The following is a 12,900-nucleotide window of genomic DNA, read 5'->3' as shown; positions in this document are numbered from 1 at the left end:
TTAGAACATTCACTCTAAACAAAAGGATCTTTTTTATCTAGAATGTGCAAAAAATGGCGCAAGGACTGCGAAGAGACATGAAACTATTTAGGTGTCCAGCACCTCTCTAATTTTCTACTTCTTCTGACTGCCTTGGCTTGTTCAGAAGTTAGATTTAGGAGTCTGTCTCTCTGTCAGACAGCACCACACAGGATCAATAAAGCACGACTTGCAATAAACCAGAACCGTTTCACCGTGTTTGGTGCGTAAACAAGCATTGTGAAAACCAATAGGTCTCCCGTACCCCTACGTGGCTACGTCTCGCCTACACCTACGTGAGAGACGCCTGTGCCCAGAGCGTTTGCCTCCGGTTTGGGGTCCGCGCTGCAGACACCTATCTCCTCTCTACATGTTTACGATAGAGGGGAGCAAAGTGGCTACTGGAGGGCGTCACCCCTTCGTTCGACAACCCAGGAGGAAGATGGAAGGAACGTTTTTACGTCGTCCAGTCGTGGATAGTTTTATCCCCTTTACATTTTTGGTGACGTTACAACCACTGCTTGGGCCAATACATCCCAACTAAACTCGTGATTGAAAAGCGCCTCGTTAATGATCTCCTCATAAGAGAAGTCGCGCGCTCTCGTTACCACCAGTGGCATTGGTGAGGTTTGTGTGAAGATGTATTTTCCTGATCCCGTTGTCGCACTTCTGCTGTGTGTTTTAACTCTCGTTTTTTTAATAAACTTTATAAACGGACGGAAGAGCGACAAATACAGCAACTTCCCTCCCGGACCGAGGCCGCTGCCGGTCATCGGTAACCTGCACATCTTCAACCTGGGGAGACCCTACCTGACCTTACTGGAGGTGAGCGCAGCGCGCGCCTTTTAACGCCACGGCAAATGCAAGTTCAGCATTGTTTAGAGTCAGTGCGTGTTTCTTACTTATAGAATCAGCGCGTTTTTGAGATGAAGTAATTAATACCCTGAACCACCATCTACCCAGGGATTCGATCATTCAAAAAGAGAAGCAACGACTTCACAATCTCCCTCACTGTAGAATCGGAAACGAAAACGATACATATGGTTTTTCCACACTGGTGCGGAGACACGAGGACCACGATTCCGTATATTGCATTGGTGGTGCCACTCACAGGTGCCAGGTCAGGTGCCTTCATTTCTGCAAAGGATTGTCGGTGCAGAAGCCATGTTTGCACCAGCCAGTCGGTGCAAAGGCCATTGCAAAATGACACTGGCCACTTGAAAATGTCTTGCCACCATTGAGAAATCACCTGGCACCCTACCAGATACATACATGTTTTTACAGGTGCAAATACAGGGCTATGCGTTTTTGCACAATTCCTCCTGCTAACAGGAAATGGAACAAATAGATTTCCTCGGCACGTTACGTAGAAGTTTAACTTAGGAGAAAACAAATGGAGCAAACTAAACTTGCTTCTTTTATCCTTGTTTACATCATAAGGACCTGACGACATTTTCTTCAATAACATAAATGTCATGTCACACATGCAACTAAATCTGTGGTAAAAAGTCAGTTTGTTCCATTGCTTTTTAAAGAAATAGTAGCAAATCTGTTTAATTCCTTTTTTCACACGTTTTACAAGGATCGGGATTTGTCTGTACTAAAACGATATTACACACCAGAATCATTTTATAAACAACTGCTGTGTCAAATGCTTATTGAATTGCTTTCTCCATTTTGCCCCAATGGCCAGTGGCAAAATCTGATCGCTAAAATCAACCTTGAGCTACTGCACATAATGCAAAGGCGGTGTGGACAAGCCTGCCGATGCTAATCGTTTTGGCTTTACTACGTTGAAAAGATATTGGCCAGCATGAGAAATGGTCTGAAAAGGCGGCACATGGGTCACAGTAGCGGACCCGCCAACTCACGTGTCTCATGATATCTGCTTTCAAACACATGGTCACCCATTGAAAAAGTGATATCAAATGGGTGTGAGGAAGGCAAGATGGAAACCTCTGCCCTGAGTGGGTTTACAGCCAATGTCCATTAAGGGATTATGAAAACACCCCAGGACGCATTGGTGGCAGCCTCAGCAGGCTTTTGTGTTTTTTAAAAATATGTTTTGTTCTTTTGGTTTTTTTTTGTGTGTGGAGGAGGTGGAAAGTCGATGAGTTAAGGGCCTGCACTTCAGGCCCCACCACTCCTCACTAGGTAATTAAAAAAAACATTTTTTAAGTTGAGCCAGCAGGCAGCGCACATTTGCTGTTGTTTGGCGATTTATTGTGCCTAAAAAAAAAATCCTCTAAAAAGGGGCTTTTAACCCACCCATTAGTTACCATTCGTTGGCATCCTTACCACTGTTCATTGCTACCTTCTAATTGGGCAGGGTGTGTGAGGCATCCCTTCCTTTTCTTCCTGTGGTGCATGGACCAAGTGCTGATTGATTTGTCTTAATCGGTGATCGTCCACTACTCACAATATGATTGTGATAATATTTCTTCTTCTTCTTTTTTGGCCTTTTCCTATCACATGAAGTCGACCCACCCTGAAGGTATGAGTGCTTTATGTGAGCACCAGTTCCATAACACAAGCTCACATTCGTATTTTTAATTAGATGATTTACCCATAATTACAGGATGTTGAGCTGATACCATATCTACTTGCACTACAAAGCCTGTCAATATTATGCGGAAGCGACCCCGAACATAAAGCGCGTTCATGTTTCTTGCCTGCTTTTCCCTCTAGCACATTTAGAACGTGACATGTAAGAGTGGTTTCGGGTCTGTCTGCTGTGTACTGCTTTCTGCTGGACTTGGGTAGTTCTATTTTAACAGCGCTGTGTGTGTCTCCCCTCATTACTGTTTTATTTCCGTCTCCCTGCTACTGCCTCGAATGCTATAGCTGCTGGTCGGGATGATAGCAGAGCCCGCTTTCCTCTCTGAGTACACTATCTTTGCTGTGGAGGATCCCAAGCGGCCTAAGCCACAGACTGGCAGCGCGGTGAGTCCCGCCCGCTCCCGCAACCGCCCTGCCCTCCCCGCAGCGATGCCTGTAGCTGTGGGACGACAGTAATTCTAGGACGCAAACTAGTACTGCTGCTTCTGGCTTCTAGTTTCACAAAGGTCTGCTGTGCAGCCCTGTCTTCTCGCCTCCCTTGACCTTTAACCCGTACTAAGATTGGCTCTGCTGTACCCGAGTATGCACTGACCTTTTAACAAAAATATTAACATCTGCCTACCTTTCATGAGCTGCCGTTTCCTGCTCTATGACAACATAGTCACGGACGCAGTCCTAAGCCTAGACGAAGACACAGTGCTTTCTACGACTGAGGTAAGTGTGCAACGCCCGCTGCTGCGAGCCCTTCAGCGTGCAGTGAGTGTGCACTGCACCACGATCACAACGGGTGTGTTCAACTTGTCTCTCTGTTGAGTAGGTTCTCCCCTCACTTCTCTGTCGAGCTCTCTGCTTGTTGCCTAGTTTCTCCCTCTGCTCCTTTTCTCTCTCTCCGGCAGTGCTTCATTTCATGTTCTTCCTTCTCTTCCCTCTCTCGGGTACTACTTCCCTTCACTCCTCTCTGTCCATCTTTCGATCGGTCTTTCTTTTCGCTTGACTGTCTCTTGAGCTGCCCGCTCCCCCCGTCCCCCGCTCAGCCCCTCCACTTTCTTGCCACCCCATGCCACCTTTTCATTTCCTCTCCCCCATGTTGTTTCTTTTCCCCATCCCTCGCTCCCTTGAATTACTCCGCCTCTTCCACGGTTTGCTGCCTCTCCCCCGCCCTCCTGCACAGTCACATCATGTTTCTTCACACACTTCATGTCCTACTCTGTGTCTCATGTGACGTCATGCACCCACACCCAGCAACAAGAGGACATGTTACAGACTTTTCACATCGACCCAACGCAGTGCAGGAAGGACGCTTACACCACCCACTAGCCCCAGTCAATGCACTCACTTACCATCATGCTGGGCACACTGCAAGCAAGACATCCCACATACCCCTTATGCACATCTGGAATCCTCAGGCCGCACCCATAAAAGCAAGCATTGGAATAGCCAATAGGTCTTGCCTTTGGGACCTTATAAGTATTTAGTTATGCAGCACAATATCCTCATTGCAACAACATTAACTGTTGCATGGCTAAACACTTATAAGGTCCCAAAGGCGAGACCTATTGGCTATACCAATGCTTGTTCCTAACTTTTAGCCATGCTGACCTGCAGCCACACAGCTGTACAACATAGCTTAAAAACACAGAAAATTCAAATAGTAGAGCTATTTAGCTTTGTTAATGTCTTCTTTGCCATGTTGTACAGTTGCAGGGGTGCTGTGCAGCATGGATGAAAGTAAAAAAAAACGGTATGACTCGGCAAGCGTTGACTACGTCATAGCACTTTTTTTGGGATAAACTTTTAAGACATGCTGCACGGCAGGTGCGCTGCTGTCCAACACGCCTAAAAGAAACATTCACAAAGCCAATAGGTCTCACATTGGCACCACTCCAGGTCTGGTCCCGTGGAAGATCCTAGGCCCACTCTCGGAGTCGTTCCCACTGATTTTCATCAAGGTCTAAATTGTCATCAGATAAGTCACACAAGAAAAAGAAGAACACGAAGTCAGGGTAAACTTCGACTTCACAGCGCCAGCCCAAATCATCGGAAGAGGTGTGGGAATGATGCCACAAGTTTAGGCCCCACTCTGTGGAAATATGGATTTTTCTGGTCAGTTATGTCCCCTATCTTGGACCCCAACGGTTCCATGTGTATGTCACAAGTACATGTATGTTCCCTCCAGTTCCAGTTATGAAGACGCAAATACATGTGCGTCCACCGTCAACATGTCCTTTGACAGATCCGCCATGTATAGGCCGGATATCCCATTCCTAAATATGAAAGGCCATCGGCTTTATATGGTTCACTTATGCCACTTTTCAGTCCAGGCAAGTAGGCCCTGATTCTGTCATCAAAACTCCTCTTGCCTTCTGCCTCTGAAAGCTCCAGCCCGAGCCTGCATCTGTGACCATGAACTTTGTCTCATTCTCTGCGCGGCTCACGAAGCCTGACATCAGCTTACTCTCTGCCAAGAACTGTATTTCACCTTCGAATTATCTGCCTCCCCCTCAGCCGATGCATTCCTGCCTAGTAGTTTAAGTAAACATTCTTCCAGTTACCAAGCAAAAAGGCCCATCTTCTCTGTCCTCATGCAAGTAATTCATAGCCCTGTTACCATGGAATATTCCTACCCCCTCGCATTCAGTGTAGACACTTAGACGCTTGTACACGCACGCACAGTCAGTATAGAATAGATTCTGTCCGAGAGTCCCTCTTTTATGGATAACATAGTTCTTTAAACATAGGATGTTAGATATGATTTGGGATTAGGTTGACTTGACCCCCCAGACTTCTCGTCTCCACATATAGAGCTAAATGTCAAGTCCCCGTCACCCCCTAGTTACACGTCAATTACACGTCATACTGCTGCGCGCGCATCAATGCCAAGTATTATCTTATAGATCCATCTATGTATTACATCATAACCAATCATGTTCCTTTTTACTCATTATTACACCCATTTTCGGTTACGCAGACCAAAAACGTCAATGTCCTTATCAATTGTTACGCCTACTGTATTCACTTCATTATAATGTATGTACTATAAAAGTTACTTCTTGTCAATAAAGTATGTACTTCACTTCCTGAACCCCCGTGGTGATGGAACTTGAAGCATCCGATTATAATCGATTATTGGAATAAAGCCCATTCCGAAACTCTAATATCACGGATTCTGCCTCTCATTTTACTGAGCTATTTTATAATGTTTCTGTATCAAATTCAGTCCCGGTAAAGGAATTTTCATTTACCACATGATGGCGCCCGAACAGGGACACTTTCTCATCTCACGCGCCGGCGGTGCGTTGCAGGCCCGGTCTCCTGCCACAGCTGGACGGACAATAACGCGTACCAGCAGGATTTCCTGTATCTCCCTCCGGTCAAGCGGGGGCGACTGAGACTGCGATCAACACCCAGACGAGGCGGTGAGAAGTGCGAAGTATCCCGACCAGAGCCTAGCTGAGAGAGCAAGATCCGAGGTATACAGAGACCCACCAGTCCGAAGTCAAGCCCAGTGTCCGACGAGTCGAGTCGAGTCGAGTCCAGTCCGGTTCAAGTTCAAGTTACTGAGGCCTTCCGTTTCCGAAGCTACCCGGTGAGTACCATTGCTGGGGAGGCATTTCTGACGTGCACATAGGTTGTGCCGGTCAAGACGGGTTTGGGTACACAAATCCGGTCTGCACTGTTTTAGCAGTGTATCTGTACTGTTTAGCAGTATATCAAGTATTCCGAAGTATTCCGAAGTATCTAGTTATTGTCTAGTTATTGTCGAGAATTAAGCTTGGTGATTAGTTATGCAGACGATCATCATTGTTGTTTCAGTTAAAGGTTTAATGTTAAATGTTTAAAGTGTTTAAGTATGTTCTGTATATCGTAGTATGAATGACTGTTCATTATCGTGTTTATTGTATTAAGTCTGTTCAAATTCAAGTATCAGGTCAAAATCAAGTATAAGGTCAGTTCTCAATATGCCGCTCTTTTCGAAATTAAGACAGATCACTACCAGAAAAGGGGTTCTCGAAGAAGCCGTCCCTATTCCTCCTAGGGACACTCCAGGGCACTTTATGTATCACAAACATGGCTTAGACGCTATATTATTTCTTGATTTATGGGTAGACTACACCAAGGGATTACCAGAAAGTCAGAGGTGGCCCACAGCGGGGACCTGGGATGCAGAGTGCATCATGAAAGTCAAGGAAGAGTTATGGAAAAGAAAAGTCAGACAGTCACAGAAAGACGCCGTTGAATTATGGCGTAAAGAATCACATAGACGAACAGAAAAAGCACGTAGACAGGAAGAGAAGAGTAAAAAGAATTCCAATAAAGTTCGAGAGAATCTATTAATTGAGGAAGGTATCCGAGTGAAATCAGAACAAGTAGACAGACAAAGAAATGCCCTTATGAATGGTATGTATCCCCTTCTGGCCGAAGGATTACCTAAGGCTACTCCAGAGATACCGAAAGACTTGCCACCCCCATTATTCCCAATCAAGGTACATCCTAAGGGGCATCCTAGAACCGCAGAAGATGTTTTTCTTTCCTCATATTTAGATGACGCAGCTCCCGAGTATGCTAACTCCGCCCCACGTAGACCGCATACCAGGGAGGTCCAACGCCAAGATCCAGCACCCGTATCCCTGCGGCAACAAATCGAGTCACAAGTTCCGGCAAGCACATCTGTTTCTGCATCTGTTCCTACAAGTACTTCTATAGCTGAGTCCACACCTATAGTTGCTGTGTCACGTTCGACGAATCCTTTCACACCCGACGCCCCAGACGGGGCCACGGGAGGTGCTACCAATATTTTTTCTACGCCACCTAGAATAAATAAACTTATTTTCCAAGAGTCAGCGCATTCCCGTACACCCAAATTCGTAAGTGATCGTACGCTTAAGGAACTTCTTATAGATTGTAGATATGACCCGGTGCTCGGTAAAGAGGACGAAATGATCCTGGCATCATTACGTATCAGACGAGCCGCAGGGTATTTAGCGAAGCTACCAGGAATGACTGCGCATCTAGATAAAATATATCATTTTGTTCAAACAGGGCGAGATCCAGAATGTATTAACAGAGCTATGGAATACCAGAAAGTAGAGATACAGGGGGAACTGTTGCGTTTCCTCATAAACTGTGTGATCAGAAATCAAGACCGACCGGGGGTAGATCCGGAAGCAATGAAAATTCTTACAAAATGGAGCCAGAATATATCAGAAGGGAGACACGATAAGCAAAATTGTATAATAGCCATGTGCCGAAAGATCCGTAAAGAAATAGAACGCCTACACGAAGAGAGATTAGAGACAGACGAGTTCGAGCAAAGCGAGGAAGAAGGGTCAGGACTGCCCGCCGGACAGTCAGACACCATAGCCTATGTAGGTAGAGGAAGATCTTGTAATAGGAATCAGACTAGATGTCATACTGACCCAATACGTCCAATATGTCCAGATAATGACAGGAATTTCCAAATACCTATAATTAACATAAGGTCTAACGAGCATTCGTTCCAAACCGCCGACAAACTACTCCGAGAACGAAGGGGTTATCATTTTCTCGATTCTATGGATGAACAAGATTTAGCGAGGGCAGCTGTTCATTGGATGGACAGTCCCGGAAAATATAGTGATGAGACAGTAGTACGCACATTTTTGAATCTCACCCCAGATGAGCAGAGGTTAGCTGGGATTTATATGATTCAACAACTCATTATACTATATCAGAGTCAGCATTCGGACCCTGGTCCCTTACCTGACATATTGACTGAATTGCTTATGAATAAATGGAGAGGTCCAGGTACCAAATTAATTAAAGAAATTCTAGTATCTAGAAAGCAGTATATTCTTTTTGTATGCTCAGAGCATGTCTCATTGCCTGTCAAGGAAAGAACGACGTATCACCTGGATAGACAGAATCCCTTACGAGAAGTACACCCAATAAAAGGCGAGGACAATGAGTTTAAACGTGTATTTGTATATACGCCTATATCGAAAATAGAATTGTTAGAAATGAAGAAAGTAGTACCCAGTCATGACAAGGACCCAGCGGGTTTTCACCGAGAAATTAAAGACATGTTACTCATGGGAGAGTATACCTACCCCGACATTATGACAATATTAAAGGTGTTGATGCCTGCTGGCATTTATGAGAAACTCAAGGAAAAAGAGTGGGAGGTAGGTGATCAAAAGATAGAATGGTCAGTATTAGAAGCAGAAGAAAGGGCCCGAGGTCCAGGTTCGGGGCTTGGGGACAAAACTAAAGCACTACCAGGTCTACTAGTACAGGTACTGCCACGTTTATTAACTACGAAAAAGGAAGATTGGGGTACAATTTCAGCCTGTAAACAGAAGCAAGATGAAGACACTAGCGATTACTATGCCCGATTCGAGAAATGTTTTGGTATAAATAGTGGCATAAAAGCAAGTAGCGAATCATACCCGCATCTGTTTGTAACAAAATTAGTGGAAAATGCCCTGCCCCCAGTAAAGAATAGAGTATTAAAATTCGAGAGTACCTGGCAAGGTAACACTCCAACACAAATGTTACAAATGTTACAGTACCACCACAATAGAATTAAAGAGGAACAAGAACATGAACACAGACGCATGAAAGACACGAAAATGAAAATGCTAGTTTCCCAGACAGTTCCAGCTGAAGGACATAAAAAGGGTATGACACATTCCGATTCAGCAGGACCTGTAAAAGGGACATGCAATTATTGTAAAAAGCCAGGTCATTACGTACACGATTGTCCAGTGCTAAAACATAATATCGCCATAGGTAAAACACAAGAAAGATCACGGCCACTAAGGCAAGATCAGAATGAACAAGGAGCTACGCAGCCTGCCCAGGCCATGCCAGCCGTACAACAGCCAATACAGTTTGTGCCAGCTGCACCACCGTCGCCTGTTGCTGCCACACAGACAACAACACGACAAATGTATCAGACTGCACAGTATGAATATCCGGAGTATCAACGTTACGCATGAACTAGCCTAGAGAGGGAAGTTGACTTACCCCTTATCGAGATTCCTGTAGATCAAGAAGGACCTTATGTACATAGTGAATTATTAGGTCAAGATAGAAAATTTTTACTCGATACAGGGGCAAGTCGAACAACTATAAAACGAAGTGAAGTCCCAGGGGCACCCCTCTCAGGCTCACAGAATATTTCCCTTGGTTTTTCAGGAAAACCTATTGTTAATGAAGTGTCACAGCCTCTTCCACTTACGATAGGACCTCTGACCCGAACTACAGATTTATTGCTTACTAAATCATGTCCAGAAAACTTGTTAGGAATAAAAACGTTGAAAGCCCTAGGAGCCATAATATGTTGTTCTCCGGAAGGAGTAAGGTTGTTTTTACGTGATTTTAAAGGTCACTATGTATCTAGAGACATGGATCCCCGACTGCAGACTTTACCTACACATCTATGGGCACAAGGCCCTACTGATGTTGGTTGCATGAATATTACACCATATCGAGTCACACTAAAGGCAGGAGTGGTGCTACCACGAATGCGACAATACAAGTTACCACCAGATGCTGTAACGGCTTTACTACAAATCATTGACGAGCTTATTGCCCAAGGAGTAGTTGTAGAAACAGACTCCAATATATGTAATTCACCGATAATTCCGATTCTTAAACGAACAGATCCTACAGCTCCGCCAGTATATCGATTGGTTATTGATCTGCGCGAGTTAAACAAATGTATTGTGCCACAATTTCCTGTGGTCCCAGATATCTCGTCATTATTGACAGCTATTGATTCCGAAGCAACATTGTTTACTGTAATTGATCTCAAAAATGCCTTTTTCAGCGTCCCAATAGATCCGGAAAGCCAATATTTGTTCGGATTTAGTTTAAATGGGCGAAGCTTTAAATTCACACGCGCACCTCAAGGATTTACAGAAAGCCCCAGCATCTATAGCCAAGCACTGAAACGAGAACTTGACAGTATCCACATGCCGGTTAACACTGCCCTGCTTCAATATGTCGATGATCTGCTGATCACCGCTAGAAGCGAACCCGAATGTGAGAAAGCATCACTGACAGTTTTACAATTTCTAGCCGAAAAGGGGCACAAGGTGTCCCCTTCTAAGCTGCAATTCTGTGTCCAGCGAGTTATTTATCTTGGTCACTCGCTGTCCAAGGAGGGAAGGCAGCTTACACCCGACCGCATTCAGTTAATTGCTAACATGTCAATACCCAAGACACAGAAGGAGGTGCGGGCTTTCATAGGCCTCACTTCATATTGTAGGCAGTGGATCCCTCAGTATGCATTTCTAGCAAAACCACTCATTCAATTGACAACACAGGAGGCAGCCACACCGACTGTTCTCCCTTGGACTCAGGAACACACACAAGCTTTTGAAAGCTTAAAGAAAGCTTTATGTCAAGCACCCGTTTTAGCAACGCCATGTTACAGAAAACAGTTTACACTCTTTGTTACAGAGCGCGAAGGTACGGCCTTGTCAGTACTCACACAGGAACAAGCAGGAGCACACAAACCATGTGCTTATTTTTCTAGTACATTAGATCCCGTAGCTCAGGCTTTGCCTGCATGCCTAAAATCAGTAGCAGCAACAGCTTTAGCAATCAGACAAAGCGATGCCATAGTGTTAGGACATCCATTGACAGTTCAAGTACCACATGCAGTAGAGGTTCTTGTAAATAGAACGCAAACACAACACTTGACTGTAGCGCGACTTACAGGATACGAGCTTACATTGTTTCAGCCACATATAGAAATCAGACGCTGTAACACATTGAATCCTGCCACACTTTTACCAGTAGTCGGAACAGACCCACTAGCCCATGACTGTATTGAAGTTATTACAATAACAACAAAACCCAGACAAGACTTAACCGATGTCCCATTGTCAGATCCAGACCTGACCTTGTATGTAGATGGTTCATGCATGAGAACAAGTACAGGAGAGTTAGTAGCCGCCTACGCAGTCACAACAGATACTGAGGTCATTGAAACTAATCGTATAACTACTTTGTCAGCTCAAGCCGCAGAACTTATCGCTCTGACACAAGCCTGTATTCAAGCCATGAATAAAAAAGTCAACATATACACTGACTCACGTTATGCATTCGGAGTTGTACATGACTTCGGCGTGCTGTGGCGAGAGAGAGGTTATTTAACTTCCCACGGTGCCCACATTCAGCACGGACCCCTCATTCATGCATTATTAGATGCAATACATCTACCCACTGAAATATCAATTATGAAATGTAAGGCTCATACGAAGGTTACTGATATCATTTCCCAAGGCAATGATCTAGCCGACAGAACAGCTAAACTGATTGCTCAAACTCAAACCCCCGATATGACAAAGACAATAGTCCCGACACCGACACATTGTATGACAGTTAAAGATCCTACTCTTGACGTAATTGACATACAGACACATGCTACACCAGACGAAATAAAGAAATGGACTGAATTAGGAGGGATCCAAACGGACCAAGGATGGATGATGAAGGAAAGGTCTGTATGGTTCCTTCCTGATTCAATGGTCCAGGTCATAATTAACACTATACATAGTCCAGCACATTTAGGAGAAAAAGCTATGCTAGACAGCATTCAACACATTTGGTTCAATAAACATTTACGAGCAGCAGCAAAACAAAAGGTCCGTACCTGTATGATCTGTTGTCAGTTCAACCCAGTTAAAAGCGTTCCCGTAGAACAGGGTGGATTTCATACCCCTAATCATCCTTTTGAAGTACTCCAGATGGATTATATCCAGATGGAACGATGCAGAGGATTCAAATATGTTCTCGTAGTTGTCTGCGCTCTGTCCCGTTGGACGGAGGCATACCCGGTTTCAGATTACACTGCCCCGACTACTGCCAAACAGTTGGTTCGAGAATTCTTCCCACGATACGGTTTACCACGTGCTGTTTACTCAGATAACGGCCAGCCGTTCTCATCCGAATTAATGAAACACGTTTCACTTCTGTTAGGATATCAGTGGAAATTCCACTGTGTCCGACATCCCGAGGCAGCAGGTCTCGTAGAAAGACATAACCAGATACTGAAAATTAGAATGTCCAAAATATGCAGAGAGAAAGGTGTCGACTGGGTAGTAGCGTTACCAGTTGCACTCTTTTACATGAGAATGGTAGCACACTCTCGAACAGGGCTATCCCCGTATGAGGTGATCTTCGGTAGACCACCGAATATGTGGGGGACGCCTATACCACGCAAAATAACTGATATTGACTGTAATATGCTGACAGATTACTTGGCTTCCTTGATGTCTGCACTACAATCTTCTCGTTCACAGGTAGCTGCAGCCTTTCCCGACAACACTGAGG

At 44.8% G+C, this 12,900-nt stretch overlaps 1 protein-coding gene across 2 annotated transcripts in view; it reads left to right on the top strand.

Annotated features, from left to right (window-relative positions):
• Window positions 1–647: 647 nt before the first annotated feature.
• LOC146816634 (cytochrome P450 2K1-like) overlaps window positions 648–12,900 on the top strand; it is a 303,227-nt gene continuing 290,974 nt past the window's right edge. Inside the window, exon 1 of one of the 2 annotated variants that reach the window (XM_085610516.1) lies at window positions 648–843. In XM_085610516.1, the coding sequence (XP_085466642.1) occupies window positions 658–843 (186 nt within the window). In that variant the 5' untranslated portion in view covers window positions 648–657. Of the gene's footprint in view, window positions 844–3,157; window positions 3,292–12,900 lie in introns of those variants that run through there. The other variant, XM_085610515.1, reaches the window with a different exon arrangement.

This window comes from Triturus cristatus, chromosome 6 (genome assembly GCF_964204655.1).
Source record: "Triturus cristatus chromosome 6, aTriCri1.1, whole genome shotgun sequence".
NCBI lineage: Eukaryota > Metazoa > Chordata > Amphibia > Caudata > Salamandridae > Triturus > Triturus cristatus.
The sequence above is the reverse complement of the archived record's forward strand: the minus strand, read 5'-3'. Positions and strand labels throughout refer to the sequence as shown.